Below are 22,791 nucleotides of genomic sequence, written 5' to 3'. Positions count from 1 at the left end.
CAGATATATATATCAAATATCAATTATCAAATATCAGACATGCTTACTCGTACACAGCTGCTAAAATGCTTAACATGTACATGTATTGTCATGCCATGAGACGTTCCATTATAAGCTTTCAATAATCAAATAGTTTTCTATTCTAACTACTCTACTACTACCACCACTACCACCACTACCACTACTACAACTACAACAACTACTACTACTACTTATACTACTACTACTACTACTCTACTGTTACTACTGCTACTACTAAAAAAATCATAAACATACACTCTCAGCTCTCAGTTTTGTTAGCGTTTCACCATTTGAACCATTTCAACAATATACCTTTGTATGTATGTATGTATGTACTTGTACTCGAACTCAAATACTCGTATTAGCAGCGTTCATTTCATAAATCCATCTCTCTAGTGCCCATACACTTAACTACAACTATAACTACTACAACTACAACTACAACTACAACTACAGCCACAGCCACAGCCTCAGCTATGTACAAACATTCATCCTCATCCCATGACACGAAAATAATTTGGCAAGAAATAACTTTTCACTAAACGGTTGTAAGATATTATATGCATACAGCACAACTTTAAGACTATATATATATATATATATATATGGATATTATATTATTTATATATATATATATATATGTATATATATATATACAATTTAGAAATTATTTCGTCACACCAAACATAGAGAGGATTAGAGAGGGGAGAGTGGGACAGAGAGAGAGAGAAAGAGAGGGGCGGGAGTTTTTTATGTTCATGGATCTTTGCGCGACTCACGACGAACAAGACGAAACCGTTTGAAATTCATTTGCAAATTTAACTTGTGTTTCATCATATCCATATGTAGGTGGGGTATACTTGACTCAATGCTAGATCACTGTTCGTCTATGCCCAATTAACTGACCAAGAATCTATGTGCTTCAACATTATCTTAATTTGACATTGATTTATGCCCGACGACAATATGAAATCTGTTTAGGCGTCAGCTGCATTAAGGGGACTCCTCAATTCCTCATTTCATATTTCTTTTGCCCTCATTTCGAGTCAAAGACGTGGGTGGATTTATGTTCTATTTAGTTGTTGTTGTTGTTGTTGTCTTTGTCGTTGTTATTGTTGTTGTTGTTGTTAATATTGTTACTGTTGTTGCTGTTCTTACTGTTGATGCTGTTCTCGTTTCCACTTGCAGAAGAAAAGACAAAAAAGAAAAAAAAAATTAGTTAATGAATTGCATTCATGGTTATCATTCAGGCTGCAGTTGCTATATACTATATATACATATACATATACATGTATATTTATATATATATACATGTAAACATTTCGTACTTTTTGCACTGTTACGTTTATCCTAGTTTCATTCTTTCTGTCTGGAATATACTCAATACTCTCTCGATTTTCAACCTGTATCTATAGCTCACAGTCATGCATGCTATCGCAATTGTTTACCTCTACTCGGAATCATCTTACGTATATCTGCATCTTGATGCAAAAACAATACTTAGCACATTATATTATATATATATGATTTTAATTTTTGTTTTCAACATGGACATTCGATAAATTAACGCATATGTTATATATATTTATATACATATAACCTGTACATCTATTTAGTGTTCATTCTGGTTCAATGAGCGCGAATGTTCAGACTAAATGCAAAAATCTAAAGTTTCTCTTGACATAGTATATCCATAGCCATATCCATATCAATATCAACTGAACATTCGGGCAAGAATACACTCAATCGAAATATCTTCATTATATGTACCATGTTTGGTTTCTGATGACTCTTGCCCTTGATAGATTTCTTAGGCTCATACATTGCTTATATCATGACATTTTAATTGGTTACACAATCGCTGATCTACCATAAAATGAACTAATATGTTTCCGTCTCTGTGTGTCCCCCGTTTATCACAGGTGGCGCCCATGTACAGCACAGCTACCCAACGTTGGCCTCTCGTCGTGCTGGCATCGGACGACGCCTACCACCGACTCCGAGCAAACCGTCAACCCTTCAGCTAAAGCCAACCAATATTAATTTTCCAAAGCTGAATGCGAGTCCAACCCACGTAAGTGCAAATCACCTAACTAACTTTAATTTGCGGATTCATTTTCAGTGTAGAGTAGAAAGTATTCCTGCAAATACATGTAATGAGCGGAAGGAGGTGCGGTAGAGTCCATATTGATCCAATCTTGATGGGTCTCTTTAGTCCTGCATATCGTTCTCATATTTTGTTTTTTACATTTATCGATATGTCGATCTTGAAATACCAGCACCCTGCTCAGAAGACCAGGTATTTGCTAGTCGGGCACTACCTTGCAAAGAACTAATATAATGCTTGCAGATTATAAATCTATAGATCTTTTGATTATGAATTTTTGACCTTATGTATATTGCGTACGTCATTTATCGTGGATTGCGATTAATATTCAATTTGGCATGTTTTCAGACGCATCACTCAACACCCCACAGTGTTCACTCGCTGCCGCATCACCGCGACCTCTTGCGGGATCCGAGAGACGTGTATTATAGTAGTAGAGAGCGAGATCGTGATCGGGAACGTTTCAGAGACCGGGATCGGCTGCACGAGTACGACGTGCGCTACGAGTATCGGGACCGGGAACGAGAGTTGTACGAGCGTGAACGGGAACGCGAGCGCGAAGTGGAAAGAGAAAGGTAATATGATCAATTCAATTCAATGTTCTCAATCACTTGAATAATGCTTTGTAATCGCTGTTTGCTCCCAGACTGGAATATATAGCACCGTTGTCATTTGAGCAAGCGCTGGCTATGGGCCGAACGGGTCGTGTACTGCCATCTCCAGTTCTAAATGGTTTTAAGCCAAAGAGCGGACTTAATACTCGACACTCCGATTCGGATGAGGAGGATTGGTGCTAGCAAAGGCTTTGATTGCGATCGCGTAATCCGAACGAACAGATCTGGGTATAGCATCAGGCCAATTGGTCATCGTTATCAGCACCAAACTTAGATCACAATTTTGATACGATACGAAACGAATGTATTCGATATACAGCAGCAGCTCCAGCAGGTAGCACATCAGCATATGCTTTAAACCCAAATCGACAGCCGCAATCGCAACAATTCTTAACAGATCAACAACAGCAACAACAACAAGAACAAAATCAACTACAACCAGACACATGCTACGAGTACTCGCCTAGCGATGCTTCACTGTTAACAATGCCAGTTCCAATGGCACTGTCCTTGCCCGGAACACGAACAACATCGCCTCTATCGGATATACTTGTAAGCAGGAAACTAAGATCAGCAGCAGCAGCAGCAGCAGCAGCAACAGCAACAGCAACAGCAACAACAATAGCAATACCAATGACACCAACTGATCAAGCAATGATATTACCAATCTCAATACCAGTCTCAGCTATTCAGAGAGTTTATTCAGATAACGACATCAACTATAATGCAGCCAGCTCAAGTTATGGATATGCGTTATCTGGCGAGACGATCGAGCAACATTATTGCCAACATAATAAACCTAATCAAGATCACGAACAACTAACACCCGAAGACCAGCAACAACATTCGTATCACACACTTTAAATGCAGAAGAAGCCCGCTTCAAAATGTAAACAAGATCTTCAAACCAAAGAACAAGCAAAAGTCAAAGAGAAAACAATGCAAAACATTTAAGTAAATATTTAACAAAATGAAAACAAAAACAAAAAATATATAAATAATGGATTAACTCGAATGTCATAAAATTAAAAGATGTGAAACGTATTGTATGTAAGGCGTAAAAATATTTCGAATACTTGTAGACATAATTAGCTCTAAGTAGGTAGTATCTCTCTCTATACACACATGCATACACTCACACATACGCACACAAACACACGCGCACATCTATATATATAAAACTACATGTGTGTGTGTGTGTGTGTGTGTTAGTGTACGTATGTGTTGGTATGCTTGTATACATATGTAGTTACACGCATACATCGTAAGTTATTTAGTATATACTTATATATATATACATATTTACATACATAACTCGATGATCTGTAATCCATTTGCAAGCGTTTTTGTCTTGTTTATATATATTTAAAGTTAATAATTCAATTATGTACATTTAAATGCCGAACTATCTTTATTATTATACGATTGTGCATATTATCAAATATTATTGTAGATATCAAATTTTTGTATGTAATGTATTTATCTACGACTACGACTACGATTATATTATAGCTAAAGCTAAAGCCCCAATGCGGATGAATCGGATATTTAATGCCTGAAATACTGATATGTGCGCGTGCCTGTGTGTGTGTGTCTGTACATGTGTGTATATGTGCGTGTGTGTGATAGTCTCAATTTTTTGCAACTGTATGTGTATGCGTGTGCGTGTGTGGGTGTGTGTGTATGCGCGCATATAAGTGTCTTAAGATCCATTGTTATTATACTAAAGATAAAGATAAATATAAAGATAAACTAAAACTAAATTCAGCTAGATTCAATTCCATGTGCATACTAGTAAAAAAAAAAAAAAATATATATATATATACATACATATATATGGAATGAGAAATATAGCTTAAGATATTTCCAATTTATGTTGCTGGTCTACAAATATTATGGTTTGATCGATTTGTTGTCTTCCTTCCTTGCATACAGAGATAAAGCGAATGCACTGTCATATAATTATGTCTATGTTTCCTGTACATATGTATAGCTATTTCAATTATTCTCGGATATTCTAAATGCCGTTCTTTTCTATATACATATATCTAGATACTTTTCCGATTCATATATACAACACATCTATATGCTTACAAGAACATTAATGGATATGCATGCATACATATGTATATAGGTATTTAGGTACATAGACAGCCATGACATTATTGAGCGAGTCTGACAATAGATTTTCCCTAGGAGCTAACCAATAGCAACAACAGATATACATACATACATATATATATATATATATAAAGAGCCTGCTGACAAAATATAGGAGAGCCATCTAGTTCACATATATATACATACATATGTATATATATACTATATATATATACTCACTAGAAACATTCCAAATCAAAAACGAAAACCAAATAAAACCAGTTAGCGTTTAGATAGTTGAAATCTGTGAATCAACATGTAGATGTTTCGGTGGCGGGATTCGGGGGAGGATTGAAGAGCGCACAAATATTGTAATTTAAATAAATGAATCCATAAGAATAAGTTAAAATTAAAACCGCTGAGCATTACTGCGAATTTACACAATATATATGTACACATATACATATGTATTTGTATATATATATGCATGTATATACGTATATATATGTATATATAAGTGTCCTGCAAACACCAACCAAAATGTAAGGATCGACTTTAAATAGTACATACGATACGATATTTAAATAGTTTGTATGCATGTAGGCTAGTTTAATACTACTTTAACATTATCTACACACACCACCCACACACACACACACATAGACTATTTGAAAGTGAGCGAGGGAGAGAAAGAGAGAGCGAGCGAAATACGTACATGCATAAATCAAGCATTAATGATGAAGCCTCAATGCAACTGCGTACATACACACATCAATACATGCATACATGCATACATGCACACATATGTAAATACATGCTTGTATGTGTGCCGTGTCAGATGTTACATGCAATATATACATAGTATATATCGAATGGTGTATATTATAGCAACCATAGCTAAATCAATCCTACTTTATTACAAATTTACAGTTATGTAAAAGAAAGAAAAACAAAGAAAAGGAAAAACCATGGCATATGACCTTTTGCCTTTAATCTCCAATAATATGTACATTTACATAGATCTATGGGTTACCGTTTCCCTCTCAACATTTTTATTGTTATACTTTAAATGACTTAACAAAGTTCAATATGCATATGTATATGTATATGCATATGAATATGTATATGTATATGTATATGTATATGTATATGTATATGTATATGTATATGTATATGTATATGTATATGTATATGTATATGTATATGTATATGTATATGTATATGTATATGTATATGTATATGTATATGTATATGTATATGTATATGTATATGTATATGTATATGTATATGTATATGTATATGTATATGTATATGTATATGTATATGTATATGTATATGTATATGTATATGTATATGTATATGTATATGCATATGAATATGTATATGCATATGTATATATACTCTCTCTTTAGTATATCTACAATGATATGTTCCTGTACGGACATTCAGCTAGGCATCATTTTATCGAGTTCACAGTTCGCTCGCTAACGGCTTCATAAAAAATAATTAGCCCAAATTAAAAAGGAAAATGAAATAAATAAAAATAAAAAAACACAAACAATCTGCAAATCCATGCAGTCACCAAATGCCAAAAAAGAAACAAAAAATTAAAAAAAAAAAAAAAAAGTTAAAAAGAAATTCATGAGGAAGACAAAGAAAAAACATAAGAATCGACCTATTAAGTACAAAATTATCAACTATAAAATCAATTGTAATAATTCAATTTTTGTATTCAATTAACAATGTAATTTCAATTTAGTTTCGAAATATTTGTTGGTAGTAATATTGGCCTAGTTATATTCATAGATTTTGTTGAAAATTTTCCAATTCTAATAGTCGTTTTTATTCTACTTTGTTTCTTTCTGAAGAGAAAGTTAAGATCTCAATAGAAATTTGTTAGACTCATGTTGTTAGATCTCAGATTCATCTAGATAAATGGGTTCCCATTAGGAGAGCAACGTCCATATGCCCTTCTTGCCATGCGTACGAGTATAATTAAGTACTTAAATATCTTAACATGCATATTTGACATACTTGAGCTCGGTTAACTCTTCCAAGCTCCTGACCTTAGCTCTCACATGTTGTAAATACCAAAAATAAAAAACCAAAAATGAAGAACGTTTCGTAATTATAATCAGACTAATCCGAACAATACACCAACAATTCTGCCAATTCATTCTGATGCTTTGTACCTATTCATATTGGGATATGTGCTAGATGGGCAGACTGGCCCTGAGCATATACTTGGGCATATACAGTGCGTATTGTATATGCTACAGACAGAGTATAGATTCTACTTAGCAGGACAAATATCTAAGTCGTCTGTCTGTCCGTCCAATCGTCTGCACAGACTAACAAATTTGAGAATGATATATGTGCTATTATATAAACTGAAAACAAGTTTGTGCTTCTTTTTTTTTAAGAGCCAATTATCATTGAGATAAACAATAAAAATATATACATATATATAAAGTTTTTTGTTTTGCAATTTGATTAACACATTTGGCTTCTATGTTCTGAAAGATTGAGATAAGAATAAGAAAAAATGCATAGTTGGGAGACGCTTTAAGAATTAGTATCTAAATATGAACGTATGTGTATGTGTGCGAGTGTGTGTGTGCGCGCGTGAGCGTGTGTGTGTGTAGATATAGGATGTGCGGAAAGTTAGTATGTATATTTGACAGCAGCTCGAAGGTGGGTACAGGGTATCTGCTAATCGGGTTTGCCCGACTAGAGCACTCTTTCTTGTTTCCAAATGTTATTGCTCATCTGATGGCGTTAGTGTATTACGATGTTACGAGGCGATTCGCTATGTTTTTTTTTTCCTACTATAATTGTAAATTTGGCTTGTTCAATAACTGTCTGGAATGAAAGTCACATGGGAAATCTAAATCTAAATCTGAACAGCTCTTCATTTTTACAAGAAAAGTGCAAAAAGAAAAAAAAAATTAAAAAATTAAAAAATTAAAAATTAAAAAAAAATGAAGTCAAAGAAATCGTAATTTAGATCAACTTAAAATGGTAAAGGCAAACAATTTAATTATAATAATATATATATATATATATAATATATTATATATATATATACAAATATATATATAAATTATCTTAACTGAGTACACTAAGTAATAATACAGTTTAAATATTAAATATAATATTAAGAAACGCTAGAGTAAAAGATAACTGAAGTAAATTTAATAATTATTAATTATGAAAGAAAAAAAAAATGAAAAACGACTTGTAATTTATATACAAGATATACACAAACAAACATATAACATAAATACCTGCCTTCAACAAATTTGTTAATAAAACCTATTAATACTTTCTTATTTTACACAAAGTAAAGGAATGACATAATAATACCAACTAAACGAAATGAATGCCAGAAAATTATAAAACTTAATTCCAATTCGAGTTTATTTTTATTATGGGGCCATGGATAACGGTATTACTTTTAGATCTTTAATCACCTACAGCTACATGACATTGGGAATGGACACGCAGTAAGCCTTGAGCAACTGAGCTGATGTAGGCTGCTAATATCTTGGCCAACAAAATTTGGGTACCCATAATCCGAATAGAATCTCCGAAAAAAACAATTTGAAACGGGAAAGCAAATATCACGTTTTCGATAGAGACTCGATTTTTATTGAGCAATACTTTTTTCATGCTTCAATTTTTTGGAAAATCATGTTTTTCCGCTAAGATATCATCTAATGAACTCCGCCATTTCTTATTTTCTCTTTCTCTTCCTCTGTCTCAGTGGGATACACACCCTCCCTTTCTATCTTTCCATCTCCCTCTATCCCTCTCTTTCTAGCAATCTGGATTTCGTTAACAGAACATTTTCTAGAGACAAATACAGAATGTAAAAAACCTGTATAGTTTTTACAGAGCTCAAAAATAAAGAAATATGAATCAAGCAGGATGATTACAAGACCCCATATTAGTTCGTAAAATCACAAAAATCTCTGATTTGACTTTACTTTCGGATAAAACAGTTGAAATATCCTCATGAAAAGTAGACTGACTAATAATCAGTCAATTAGAAGGAGATGCAAAACATAATTTTATTGATTGAAATATGAATAAATTATGTTTAATCGACCTGGCATGACCATTCAATTCTGTCTTTAGTTGAAAAGCTCAATGTGTTTGCCTTTTTTTGGGAATGATACAAAGATACACCAATGAGGAGGGGCTCAGGTTCTCTGATAATTTAATACTGTGGCTTGTCCCATCTGCTCAACAGCTGTTCGGACTGTGACGAAAAAGAAAATAACTTGGTAACAATATAGAAATCAGCTGACTGCAAGGGACATGCGCAGTATTTGAAGAGGATATTGATTTTTTTTAACAGCGCATTCAGTAATACACTAGGAAAATAGCAGCAATCCCTCCTTGTGTGGGCATCACGTCGACAGGAATATATCAGATTCTAGTCTAACTAAAAGGCAAATAAATAAAAGAGATAATATTCAGCATTCCAATGGATGGAGTGATTAGCTAGCACTCGCAATACTCCATTGTCAACCCGTGTACACATTAACGACGATGTCTGATTCAGCTGTGTGTACATGCAGTTAGCCAGGTATAGCTGAAAGGACTGCTAGCTGATTTCAAGCAAGTTGACAACAAGCCAGCAAACAAAGCAAATAAACATAATTCGTCGGCCTTAAGAGTTGTGGCTCTGACAATAGTCCCAACATGGAGATACCCATTTCGAATGTGCTGCTGCTCTGCCTAATATTCCTGCTAATCGGCGGAGTTATTATGATACTTCTGCAGTATTTGCTCTTCATCAAATTCTCCAACTTGCCGGACGAGAGCGAGGAGCAGAAGCAAATGAATGCCAAGTACACCTTGCCGCTGGTAAGCCGATTCTACAAGTCACATAATATATGACATATACCAACGCCGTCATTCTCTTCTAGAATATTAAGCAGACAGCTCGGGACTTGAATACAACGCAAACTGATGGCGGTGGCTGTGAGATGCATCCGAATAACGATCACGGCTCATCGACGCTGATATCGTTGAATTTCGTTATGCAGTTCCTGTTCCACGAGTTCAAGAACTCGAACCGTGTCCGCAAGTGGTTCTACCGGAAGCTATCCATTGAGCTGGACGAGCTAATTACAAAGACAACGACGGGCAAGCTGTTGGACAAGCTGACGGTGCAGTACAATCACTTGAGAGTCCCACAATGGGTCAAGCCCTAATTCGTTTGGTTTCCATTTCAGATCAGGGAACTGGAACTGGGCGATCAGTTTCCCAATATCAGATCCCTTTCGGTGCATAATGTGCAGCTGGACGACGCTGAGCAGCGCATTGAGAACTTGGACTTGTTGCTGGACATCAACTATATTGGAAACTTCTCGACATCGATCGATGCGGACATGGTGCTGGGCAAGAAGGGCTCCATAATGTTAAAGGGTAATGCCTACACGAAAGTCTTTCGCTATATAAATAGAAAGATAAGTTATGCTTGAATTGCTTTCCGTCAACAGTTAAACAACTTTCGGGCATGGCACGATTGCAGTTCACTCGAAAGCCTTACACACATTGGTCCCTCAGCTTTCTGGGCGATCCGGAACTAAACCTGGTCATCGAGTCCAAGTATCAAGGCCGACAAATGCAGTCCAATATTACGAACCTCATATCGAATCAGATACGCAAGGCGGTGCGACGCAAACACACCCTACCCAACTATAAGCTACGCTACAAGCCCTTCTTCCACTGGGCGGCCGACGAGGAGATCACCGACTGTGACATACAGCCCAATGGTGGGCTGACTGTGCGCGTGGCGGAGCTGTCCCGGCTGATGGCCTGGCCGGGCACCAGCAGCATCTACTGCACGATCACGCTGGCGCCCGTGCCGTTCATTGAGGTGCATCAGAAGGACCATCGACACGTGCTCATCTCCATGGATGTGGTCATACACAAGGCGAAAAATCAGCAAATCGGCATTGTGTTCAAGCAGAGCAGCAGCCAGGTGGTCAAGATCGAGTCCATATTGCCGAACACACCCGCCTGCAAGAGCAATCTGCTGCCGGGCGATGCGCTCGTGTCCATCGAGGGCAAACAGGTGACAACCATCCAGCAGATCGCCAAGGTGGTAAAGAGCCTGCAGTCGACGGTCTGCTGCCTGCGCATCGAGCGCGTCATACCGGGCATCATACGCAACGATGCCATATTGGAGGACCTGGAGAAATATGATGACCTGTGCGATATTCCTGCAAGCCTGAAGCACGAGCCCGACGAGCCCGAAGTATTGCCCAAGCATTTGGCGCCTAGGGCCAGTCTCAGTCTCAGCCGCAACTCGAACGAGTCCAGCCTGAGCGCCACGCCCACGAACTCGCCCAAGAAGTCGAACATCATTGCGAAGGCCATCAAGAAGACGATCAGTCGGGAGAGCGGCGACAGTCAGAAGGAGAAGGACAAACCCAAGTTGGAGGAGATCCCGGCGAAAGTGCCCCATTCCAGTCAATCCGATGACAAGTGCTCCACCGCCAGCGACAAGCCACTGGATGAAGTCAACTATTTCTATCAGCACTCGACAATCGACTGCCCCTTCAGCCCCCTCATCCACATGGATGACCTGTCCAACTTTCAGCTGGACGCCAATAGTCGCTATCTGAATGTGTCCGTGTTTGGCAAGTGCGCCGGCGAGAGCATTCTCCTCGGCTACTACAACCTGCAGGTCAGTCAGATATTGGTCGAGTGCAGTGAGACGAGTCTGAATCAATGCCTCAGGCAGATAGCCATAAACCCGGCATCACTTCTCCCAGTGTAAGTATCGAAGAACGCCCTTGTCTATGCATGCAGTATAATATCGCTTTACCCATAGAAAATCCCATCCGTTATCCAATCAATCTGGCTTCAATCCCAACCTCTGTTTCGGGGACATTTTGTTTGGCTTCATCTGGAATGGCAACCCCAATGCGACCGCCACTGAGAACACCGCAAAGAACACATCAAAGTCCACATCGACGGCCAGGTACATATTTTAATATTGACTATGAAACAGTGTACAAATTTCATCTTTGTCGGAAAAGCCAATCAACGGCCAGCGAGAGGCAGCAGGAGGAGAACAGCGCAGAAACAGCGTCAGTGAGGTCATCCAACGTGTCCAGCGATGGTTCCGTGTCCGGCGTTGGCAGTGCAACGTCAGCATCGAAGGCTCACAACTTTATACGGACGCACTTTCAACGTGCCACGCAGTGCGACTTCTGTGGCAAGAAGATCTGGCTAAAGGATGCCATGCAGTGCAAGGACTGCACCATGTGCTGCCACAAGAAGTGCATCGCAAAGTGCCAGAGCGCCACGGTGTGTGGGCCAGTCGACTACGGTGGATCGATACCGAACACCCCCTCAACACTGTCGATGGCGGTCAACAAGCCCGAGTTTACAATCACCCAGCCCGAGTACGTGGACGTTTCGGGAAGCTCCCTGCCAGCGGAGGATATCACTGAGCAGATGCCGCAAGCCAATCTGGATACCCACCGGTCCAGCTTGACGGGCATGCTCACACAGGGTATAAAGCGGCAAGCTAGCAACTTAGACATACCCGGCATAGTCTCGTCCCTTTCCGGCAATAGCTCGCAAATGAATTCGAAAAGTTTGCCTCCAAGTCCCCAGCATACGCCATCGCGGTGAGTGTACCATATGCATGCATGTATATAACCTACCTCCAGTGCTAACTGAAAAGCAATTTGACTCCTATGCGATTCAGGAAACCATCGATATCAGAAGAGAGTAGCCCCAATCCCTTTGCAAGAGTTACACAGCATTTAGAGACCCTACCCGGGGAGTGTTCAGCATTGAGCTTCGAGCAAGTGATGCTGATCACAGAGCCAATCATTGGACACTCCCGCAACGAGGATCTGATGAATCTGGCCAAGAGCGAGAGCAAGCTGCTCTACGCGGACGTACCGCCCAGCGAGAGGGTTACCAAAATAAATGAACTGGTCAGTCCCAGCCCAACTTGTCTCAATCAACCCCAATAACCGATTCGTTTTTCGATTGAAGCTCACCAAACTGAAGGGCGCACTGGATGCGGAAACGAAGGGCTACACTTTGCTAAGCTATGGTGAAAAGGCGACCACACACAGGCTGGAGTCGGAGTCGCCATGGAAATCGATGGCCACAACGAAAGTCAAGTCCGAGGAACGAGTCCAGGCCTTAAGCATCATCATGCTCTACTTGTGCACGGGCCTACAGCATGCGCAGGGCTCGGTAATGCAGTAATCCGATGCATCCGAGCATCCTGAATTACATATTATTAATATTTGTTATCTATTTGACTGTAAATGTGTTAGTGAACCTATGGGCATTTTTTAATTGTGTTACGGCACTTAACTTACTCTTAAGACAATTGTTCCGATAAAACCAAAAACAAAAACAAAAATCAAAAATCAACAAGCAAACTATGTATTTGTGCGTTAGAAATCTTGTCAAATTAATACAACTTCAATAAGTACATAAGAGATATTGAATTATACATAATTATTTTCAACTTTGATCGAAGTAAATGAGTTTTTTTAAACTACCACAAATCTGCCTCAATTCTTTCCATTTGTATATCTTAAACCCACTGAAAATGGAAATCAAGGTGCATATAAAGGTTTCGTTCAAATATATAGCAAGCAGAAAAAGGCCTAGCAGACCCAATAAAGTATATCGCTGATCAGGGCGACAAGCTAAGTTAATTAAGCCATATACGTCTGTCTATCTGTAAACTCGTCAATCTCAAAGCCTATAAGTGCTAGAAACTTTAAACAGTGTTTGTAGGTCTTGGTAGAGCACGCATAGACTGAGTGTGTTTAAAGGAATCGATAATTGTCATTATTTTTGCATTGTCGATTAAACATTTTTTTTTTATCAGCAATAAAGCTAAATCTCGTTCATCCTTCGAGCTAGAGTCGCCCAACTGCATATACGCTCATGTTAAATTTGGCTGTATTTCGGATATCGAAATCAATTTATACATTATTGTCGAAAAACAAGAAATAGGATGTGTTTTCGAAAAAACGTGATACAGTCTGTAGCTCTTATATCTTCCGAGATCTAGGCGTTGATACGGACAGCCGGATAGACGTTAGCTCAACTCGACTCGACGCCCTTTTTTACAAACACATTATACCCTGATATATTTTAATGGCTTCAGGGCATAAAAAAATATTTAGAAAAACATACTTTCATTGACTTTTAAATTTTGGTCGGCAGTTGACCTTTCTTCGAAGGGTTCAGGGGTAGATCAGTCTCGACTAGATCATTCTTACTTGTTATAATAATTATTATAATGGATATAGTTAGCAACTACTTGCGAAACCGAGTACCGAAGACTGTACAAGAATCGTTTGTACAAGAATCGTTTCTATATCTAGACCCCTGGGAGGCAAGCTACGACGACATTCTGAGGTTGCAAATTTCCGACACATTTTTTAGATCAAATGAGGACTTTCATCACCGCCAAAAACACCGCATAGACTAAACGAAATCACCCAATTCATGATCTCATGAAAAGTGTAACATAAAGTTTACCATATCATAATACTTTTCTTGAGACTCGAGCCCCGATCCTAGCTGTCACTTAGCTAACTAATATATCCAACGTCTGCTAGTAATACTAATATATACATAGATTACGACATATCCCCAATATATTTAGAAGTGATCTTTATTACCTATAAAGTATATTGGTAAATATCATGGCTCACAGCGTAGACAGCTTTTTCAACCAAGAGTTTTAGGTATAATACGGAGATTCTGATCCCTAATATCTTCTTTATATGTCTGGCATGATAATATTTGAGGACGCATCTATGTGCTAGCATTTTGTTCACTGCCACAGGCAGGGTAGACCCTACCTAGCCATACACACTTTTAGTGGGTATCGTATATAAGCATCTAATAATATATTGCGTGTAAGCTTATTGAGGAAAACGCTTAGAAATGCTAAAGCACAAAAGCTGTAAAGCTCGTTGGTAATACCCTAACACAGAGTGAGTGTACTAATTTCATCATAAAGTGTGTAACACATTATTTGTTTGTTAACCTTTATATAGATTTGTATTCTTAATAAATATATTTAATTTTATATTTATAGTGATTTAGTGATTTTAATCGGATCAAATTAAGAATTGTAATTACAAATTTTATTTTCTAGTATATTCATCAATCTCAAGTACTTAATTTTTACTATTTTTTTTTTTTATTTTTTTTTATTTTTGATTATTGATATCAATATAAACATACATATCTGATAAAGATATTCCCTTACAACATGTCCACAGGCTTTCAATATATTTATACAACATATGATTGTCAGTATTCCCACAATCTCTGCTTATTGTTCTTGGTAAAGATAAAGTATCCATAGGCAATTACATAGATATTGTATACAATACATATATGTGTAAATTCATGCACACATACACATACATACATATATGTAATGACATTGGCAAGTGTGCGGAAAATGTATACAATAGTTCCGTTATCCAAACATCGCAATTTATGCGTCAGAGCTAAGTTCTATATATACAAATATATATTCATATATATATGGGTATATTTTGAACGAATACGCATCAATTTCGCATTGATTCATTTCCTCTCTCTCTCATTTGCTCTCGCTCTCTCGCTCTCTCTCTAGTTAGCTCTATGTTTCTCTCGATCGTGTTGAACTTTTACACTTTTCCGTTGTCAGAACCGAGCAGACCAAGAGAAAGACTGTTTATAACTGGGGGTATTGCTCTTACGATGACAAGACAAGATTTTGTAGCATGCCATATAATACCCTAACCGCGCACGAGTTGCAATGCCACAACATTATTTATGTAACTGAAAAGGAATCAAATAGAAAATGAATTTTATATACATATATCAAGCACAATTTCGATGACTTCAGATTAAATATAGCAGCTTCTAAAAGTCTAGTGTCAGTCACTATATATATATATAGTGCGTCTATATAGATATATATACTAGTCGCACAAGTATTGCTCTGAGACTGGCACTCCTACACTCACATACATATGCATATATTTTACAATATGCTACTCTATATACGTATATCGATGGCTTTCCCTATCTTTATATGCACTCTTCAGTGTTTCGCAGTTGGAAAGAGTATAGATATGTTTGCTGTCGAGCCGATTTGTTGCTTTTCTTGCCATTTTATTTTATTTTCCATTTGTTTTGTTGTGCGCAGTTTTTCTTTCTTCTTCCGTGCTATAAAAACCGAAAGTAAAACGAATTTTCAATATTTCAATGCGCAAGAGAGTGACGTTCAGTTGGTGATCGCGAATTTAATTCAAAGCTGTTTTCTGTAATGCAATTGAATGAATTGTTCGTAATACAACTATAAATAATAATAATAAAAAATATTAAAGTGTTTCGCTGTGTGTTTTTTTCTGTACTTTTTTTTTTTTTTAATTGAAGTTGAAGTGAAATAGAATTGATAATTTGTACACTTGTGTTCTGGTGGCAATAGACCAATTCAGAAACAATCGCACTGCTGACTAAAAAGCATCGGGAGGATCTCTAAAATTGAATTATGCGCCCGTTCGGCAACGATATTACAAACATCTCCAACAACAATGGAACCGGAACCAATGGAACCAATGGAGAGGATCGATCAAATGGCAATGGCAATAACAATGGCAATGGCAATGGCAACGGCAACGGCAATGTTAATGGGAACAACCCCATCAACAGAGACAACGTCGAGGCAGACTCCAATTCTTCGGCCACAAATGAGCTAGGCCTGGACACAGAAACAGACCCACGTATACCCCCACACATAGCCAGAATCGGCGGCATTGTCACATTCTCGCCAATTGCCGGACACGGAGTGATACGAGTCGTGCGACGCTGCGAGGACGCCAAGGAAAATCACAAGCTAGGTAAGATCCATGCCCACGCGACTTTGGGTCATATTAGTTGGAGCTACCAAGTACCAAGAGGAATTATATATGATTTGAAATTGCCATGCCTTTGAAATATAGGACGAATTTGCTGTTTGGCCTCATTGATATCTTTTGTCTACATATCCTATAGAAAGACATTCTTAAATTAAGGTTTATTTTTTTACAGCAATAATTTGATATTGATATAGAGAAATTGATTTTATTCATTTCTAATGCTCTGCTTGTTCAATGAGCAATATTTATATGTGTATTTATTTGATCTCAAGTCAAAGTCTCATTCATCTTTATGAAATGTAAAATAATGTTAACTGTATTCAATATTTTAAATTTCTCTCAACATATTGTATATTGCAAAAACTTGTCCGAAAGGCTAAATAACCTATCCCAAAAAATATTTGAATAGTATCAAGCAGCATTTTCCTTCCAGACAAGACATACAAATACTAGAGCCTATCTACATATCCTATCTATATCTCACATACGTATACATTTACGTATCGCCAGCTCCTCAGGAGTCACGCGTGTTACCATCAAAATCACGACATTTATAGTGTACGACATGTAAATGTACGACCAACTCTAGTTGTTACACATTATTGTTGATTTGTAAAAATATATGAATACATATTTCTTTTGAAAACAGATCAAAAACTGGCCAAGAGCCAATTTCAGTTATTGCGCACTGAGTTTTGTTAGAATGATAAACTATATAGTAGATGCGTAGATAGATACAATATGTAAAATATCTCAATAATACTGGTCTGGTTTTCGCCTTGAGTGTCCAGTGAGTGCGTCGAATTAAATGAATATAATACGCATTACATTATTTCCCCCCAAGACGTTTAATGTTGTTTACTTATTTGTTCAAATTAATAATAATTAACGACAAGAAATGTGGACATGACGAAGGTTAAATGCTCTTAGATAGATATGAATATATGTATGTCTATATGCATATATGGCTATATATATTATTTATATATATTTAAAAATATATATTATTATTTATATTTAAAAATATATATTATATGAATATACATATATTTATCTATACATTTATTTTTTTATTTATTTAAATTATTCAAATTATTTCTTGAAGTTGGTCATACACATGTACATATGAATGCATGTGTTTACTCATTTTTACTCAGTCATAAAGTGTTATCAATTTGATTTGGCAATATCTCTGTACTTTATAGATACGTAGATACGTATTTCCATTGATAAGTCAAGATAATTGAAATGTTATGTATGTATGTATGTAGTACATAACGGTAAAACGTATTAACAATAAGGAGTGTGAATCATAATGATCACTCTCAATACCCTACACAAAACTGCCGGTAGGTGGCGTCTGCAGTAGCTAAAAACCAAAACAAAGCTATAAACTTAATGACTGCACTAGAAGAAACACATTGTTATTTATACACACACACACACACACACACACATACACATGCACATCAATTCGCTCATGTGCACATTACCATTTTACACAGAGAACATTTAGGTTTAGCTTTGCTGTGGTAACTCAAATATTAATCCATATGCCATATGGATTGCACTTGGTTTGTTTACCAAAACAGAGAAGAGCGCAACAATTTATACCACAACAGTTTCATTGGCAAGGAGGGCAATAAGGCAACAGTAGCAACAGCAAAATCGTGGTGGAATGACCCATTCATTTATGGATCATCATTTGCTTTGATGCGAAACTTATTTAGTTCAGTGCAAGTGTCGAGAGAAAAAGTGCACAGAAGAGAGTGAGAGAAAGAGAGAGCGAAAATCTAAAGTCGTTGCTCAGTGCTGGTATGCTCGCTTTTTTCTCGCTAGATTTGAAAATGTCAGCTTTTTCTGGGTTTAATATATATTATTTGTATGATAAACACTAATATAGTGTTTAAGTATAAAGTATAGTGTTTAAGTAATAAATAATACAAATACACAATAATATTAAATAATATCTAACATCCCCTCAGTTTGTTCCACAGCTGTTTATGTAACAAACAGCCAAATTGGCTTTATTTTCTGTTCATTAAGCGGCAGCACTTGTTGCTTTGCTGCGCGTCTGATTATGTTTCTGCTATTCTTTGAGTTTCTGCTAGTTTCTTCCTTTAGTTATTTGAAATCTTATGCGCTCGCTCTCATTCAATCTCTCTCTCTCTCTCGCTCTCTGTCTTCCTCACTCTCTTGGAGTGCGCTGTGCTGATATATGAAGAAATATCAAACATTTTTAGTGCTTGGCAAGAGTGTGGGGCGTTAGGTGCTCTTCTTCGGTTGCGGATAAATTAGCTTTCGGCTAGTGGCGCAGCTAACGGCTGCTCGCCGCCGACACATGCGTGCGCATACACATACACATATACACATGCGCATATACGCACAAATACTCACTTCATAAGATCTTGCCGCATTTATTATTCAATCGTATTCGCATAAGCAGTATAGCGCAGGGCAGTGGTAAGCGTGCGAGCAGTGCAACATACATACAAACATACATACATACATGTATATGCATATAAGCCTTTGGAACATATGGTACGGAAATGGCGCACTTGGTGGTTCAAGTAATTGAGCGGTGCGAAAATGCAAAGGAAAGTGCACATTTAGGTAAGGTTTGACCTTCATATAATAATATAAATATAAATATAAATATAAATGTGTATATGTAGTCACACATCCGTATGTTCAGGTATTTGTATAAAAGTGCGTGTGTGTATGAATGTGTCATAAATAGTTCTCAATTTGTAGGCAAAATATGTAAGAAAATAGATACATACATACACACATATGAATTTACATATGTAGATACAATGATATATGTACATATGTATAGGTCTACATTATATAAATGTGCTATATAAAAATATCAACAGATGCTTGACTAGAGCTTAACTTTTAAGCATTGAGCTGTCACTGCTGTTCTTTTTTATGTATGATAATGACTGACTATGACTATACCCTGATTCCTTCATGCATCGTTATTCTATTCAAGAATGCCTGACTAAATGTGAATACCCTAGTCCTTCATTGTTCATTTGAAAATGCTTCACTAGAGCATACACTAAACCATTGAGTTGTATTGAGAATGCCCGACTAGAGAGTTGTTGTAGTTATTTTCATTGATAGTGACTGAATAAGGGATACCTTAACTTGTTATTCTCTCAAAGAATGCCGGAATTATGAGAATACCTGATCGTGAGTCATCATTGTTGTAATCTTTGTCAATGATTTAGTGGAGAAGGTCTGGCTGGAGAATACCCCAAAGCAACGAGTTGCCATTGTTTAGTTTAGAAGGTCTGACTAGAGAATACCCTAATCTCTTATAGCTTAGCCTTAACTTTTATTCAATATACTATGCATATATAGTATTCACATATGTATTTCCCATACATTGATATATCCTCAATTCTCTTTTTCAGATCTATCAGAATGTGAACTCATGCAAATACCAGATGCAGTGTATCACCTGATGCGGAATACAGAGCTACAAACTTGTAACCTTAGTGGCAATGTGCTGAAGAAGGTGACGCCAAAGTTTGCGCTGAAGTTTAGCGCAATTACAGGTGATTATTCGGATTACAATATAGCTCTACATACATACAATGCGAGTTTATAATGAATTTCGATTAATGCCATTTTCAGATCTCAATCTCTCATATAATCAGTTGTCAAAGCTGCCAGACGAATTCGCCAATCTGAGTGCTTTAACTAACTTAAATATCTCGCATAATTCGTTTATTGTATTACCTCAAGTCGTCTTTAAGCTTCAGAAGCTAGCCAGTTTGGATGCTCAACATAATGCCATTTTGGGTAAGTACTGAGGCCCATTAGTTGGTTAAGCCCAATCAGCATTCCCATCGATCCTCATTTTCAGAGATCGACACGGACGAAGCCATCAGCAGTGATTGCCTGACTGTGGTGGATCTGCGCAATAATCCGCTGAGCAGGAATTGTCGTCGCAAATTGGAAGATTTTGTCACCAGCTTTCGCCTAGAGATATCACAGGATACTGAGGACGATTGGTGATCGACTGGGAAGAATCGAAATAAGTGCATTGTTATTTATAGAAAAACCCATTTACTGTAATGTTTTTAACCATTTTATTAAATTCGTTTATTTAATGAAATTCGCCGAAATCAGTTAGACTATTATTTATGAACTGTACGAAAATAGGCACAAACACAGTTAGTACCTAGTCTGTGATCATATCAGAATATCTTAGCTTAGTTTAAGTATTTTAACACTGGGATTTATAAGATCAGGTGAAGTGACTTAATATAATAAAAAAACAAGATACAACAAAAATCTATGGGTCCTACAACTATAGCTCATAAGATATGGATTTCCAATAGGACGAGCTGTGTTTTTCCGTTCTGAAATATTAAAATGTATATTTTTTGTATCTCACTTAATAAGATCTTCAATTCCAGTAAATATAACAGTAAATAATTAATATTGGACTGTATTTAGAGCGAAATATAATTACTGTTGGGAAAGCTTAAAATACTAATTAAAGATCGACTCAATGTCATATATGTATGTATGCACAATATTATATTCAATGTATTAATTATATACATAGGATGTCAAGTAAATCAGTGCACTATAAGCCATTTGTCGATTTTGGCGGCATAAAGTCTAATTTTTTGTTGTATTATATTACTAATATTTTTCTTGAATTTCGGATTTTTCTTCTCCTAAATTGTGCCAAGTCTTTTTTCGCCCCCTTATTAAGTATACGTAAATTTCAGTTTTTTTTTTCTCTGCAAAAACTTTCGTACTTTTCTGTGTTGATAGAGAACTCACACTATATAGATAGTAAAGGTTATTCGGCTGTGGTTGTTGTTGTTCCAAATATCAAGAAGTGTGTAGGTGGTGAACGCAGAGGAAACTTTAAGTGCATTTTTTTTTTTCAAATACCATAAACTAGACATATTGCTTAGTAGCTTGCCATTATTAGGTGCATGTTTTCATATGCACTTTATAAGTAATACTCCACAGAACACAATTAAAGTTGTTAGATTTTTTGCTAAAAATACAATCAGCAATAACACTGGACAATAAAAAACACACAAACAATTATGCATTATAATGTTACCTACAGATAACAAATACCTTGAGCTTTTTTTCCTTTTTGATTTTTTAAATTTTAAATGAAAACAATAATAATTTGACCATCTACAGCAGAAGAAAATTTTTCGTGCCAATTTGTATACCAAGAAGCTTCAACAGATCAGCTGACTTTAATGCGTTCCCACAAAGAAAGAATTTACCCCCAAAATTCACAAACAATTTGTCCATCTAATTGGAGTGTTAACAACTGAGGAATAACAAAATTTTCTTAATATTTCACCATCAATTTTTGGACTTAATGCCGCCTATCACGGAAAATCGCCCATAGTGCAATGTAATAAATATTATATATACATGCATATGTGTAAATAATATGACATTAAGTAGACATTTTAGTTTTGATTATAAATAGTATTAGAAGCGGGATAAATGAGTATTTTCATATATGTAGTTTTGTAGCATTAATAAGTGCGCTAGGCTTTCTTTTTTTAATGATAATCAGATACGAAATCCAACGCACCTAGAGAGCTGGTCCAATAAAAAGTTAGTTAGAGTACCATCCGAACTTTGAAATTTTCCTCAATTTATACCGATTGGTTAAACAGGTATTTTCTCACATTTAAGACCCAGACTGTTACTCTACCCGATCTGCAAACTATGACTATCAATCAATTTTCCAGCTTACTAAAATATAATAGGTCTTGCTGGGTGTTAATGATTGCAACTTTATAAAACTTCTATCCAAGTTATAGATCTCACATTGAAAGACTTAAAACTGCACAAACAGTCGATCGCTATGGTGTCATTTGGAGTGGAGCTAAAAGGGGAGAATTGGGTTGGGAAAGCTATAGTAATAGTTTTATTGAATCTAAATATTAATCTTCAATGAGATCTTCAAAGATTTGCGTATTCATATAGACAGAAAAAATGAATATTC

At 36.5% G+C, this 22,791-nt stretch overlaps 3 protein-coding genes across 40 annotated transcripts in view; all 3 read left to right on the top strand.

Moving 5' to 3' along the window:
* The window catches only part of LOC6584647 (voltage-dependent calcium channel type A subunit alpha-1), a 64,243-nt gene extending 58,950 nt beyond the window's left edge, over positions 1-5,293 (top strand). For all 36 annotated transcript variants that reach the window (XM_044011493.1, XM_044011488.1, XM_044011525.1 and 33 more), the window contains 3 exons: positions 1,944-2,095; positions 2,477-2,703; positions 2,775-5,293. In XM_044011493.1, the coding sequence (XP_043867428.1) occupies positions 1,944-2,095; positions 2,477-2,703; positions 2,775-2,925 (530 nt within the window). In that variant the 3' untranslated portion in view covers positions 2,926-5,293. The remainder of the gene's footprint in view (positions 1-1,943; positions 2,096-2,476; positions 2,704-2,774) is intronic.
* Positions 5,294-9,196: 3,903 nt separating this feature from the next.
* On the top strand, positions 9,197-13,374 carry LOC6584646 (PDZ domain-containing protein 8). Its single transcript, XM_002010254.4, has 8 exons — positions 9,197-9,717; positions 9,780-10,022; positions 10,089-10,281; positions 10,356-11,637; positions 11,696-11,845; positions 11,904-12,500; positions 12,581-12,815; positions 12,877-13,374. The coding sequence occupies exons 1-8, from the start codon at positions 9,553-9,555 to the stop codon at positions 13,093-13,095; spliced, it is 3,084 nt and encodes a 1,027-aa protein (XP_002010290.1). The 5' UTR covers positions 9,197-9,552; the 3' UTR covers positions 13,096-13,374.
* A 2,735-nt stretch (positions 13,375-16,109) lies between these two features.
* Positions 16,110-20,917, top strand: LOC6584645 (leucine-rich repeat-containing protein 20). Of its 3 annotated transcripts, XM_044011053.1 has the most exons (5): positions 16,186-16,200; positions 16,294-16,757; positions 20,201-20,344; positions 20,424-20,591; positions 20,656-20,917. In XM_044011053.1, exons 2-5 carry the CDS (start codon positions 16,409-16,411, stop codon positions 20,805-20,807), a joined length of 813 nt encoding a protein of 270 aa, XP_043866988.1. In that variant the 5' UTR covers positions 16,186-16,200; positions 16,294-16,408; the 3' UTR covers positions 20,808-20,917. The 3 variants fall into 3 exon arrangements, with proteins under 3 accessions (XP_002010289.1, XP_043866988.1, XP_015016746.1); XM_002010253.4 differs by having other exon boundaries at positions 16,110-16,757; XM_015161260.3 differs by lacking the exons at positions 16,186-16,200; positions 16,294-16,757 and adding an exon at positions 19,017-19,388.
* The last annotated feature ends 1,874 nt before the right edge of the window (positions 20,918-22,791 follow it).

Source organism: Drosophila mojavensis, unplaced genomic scaffold (assembly GCF_018153725.1).
Source record: "Drosophila mojavensis isolate 15081-1352.22 unplaced genomic scaffold, ASM1815372v1 contig_136, whole genome shotgun sequence".
Classification (NCBI taxonomy): domain Eukaryota; kingdom Metazoa; phylum Arthropoda; class Insecta; order Diptera; family Drosophilidae; genus Drosophila; species Drosophila mojavensis.
Note: the sequence above shows the minus strand (reverse complement) of the source record. Positions and strands in the feature narration are given on the sequence as shown.

What these genes read in the sequence shown, in the direction of transcription:
- LOC6584646 (XM_002010254.4), top strand. Translation starts at nt 9,553, where the DNA reads ATGGAGATACCCATTTCGAATGTGCTGCTGCTCTGCCTAATATTCCTG. An exon ending in AGCTGTTGGACAAGCTGACG is followed by an intron (nt 10,023 to 10,088) that starts GTGCAGTACAAT and finishes TTTCCATTTCAG; the next exon opens with ATCAGGGAACTGGAACTGGG. An exon ending in GGGCTCCATAATGTTAAAGG is followed by an intron (nt 10,282 to 10,355) that starts GTAATGCCTACA and finishes TTCCGTCAACAG; the next exon opens with TTAAACAACTTTCGGGCATG.
- LOC6584645 (XM_002010253.4), top strand. Translation starts at nt 16,409, where the DNA reads ATGCGCCCGTTCGGCAACGATATTACAAACATCTCCAACAACAATGGA. An exon ending in CAAGGAAAATCACAAGCTAG is followed by an intron (nt 16,758 to 20,200) that starts GTAAGATCCATG and finishes TCTCTTTTTCAG; the next exon opens with ATCTATCAGAATGTGAACTC. An exon ending in GAAGTTTAGCGCAATTACAG is followed by an intron (nt 20,345 to 20,423) that starts GTGATTATTCGG and finishes TGCCATTTTCAG; the next exon opens with ATCTCAATCTCTCATATAAT.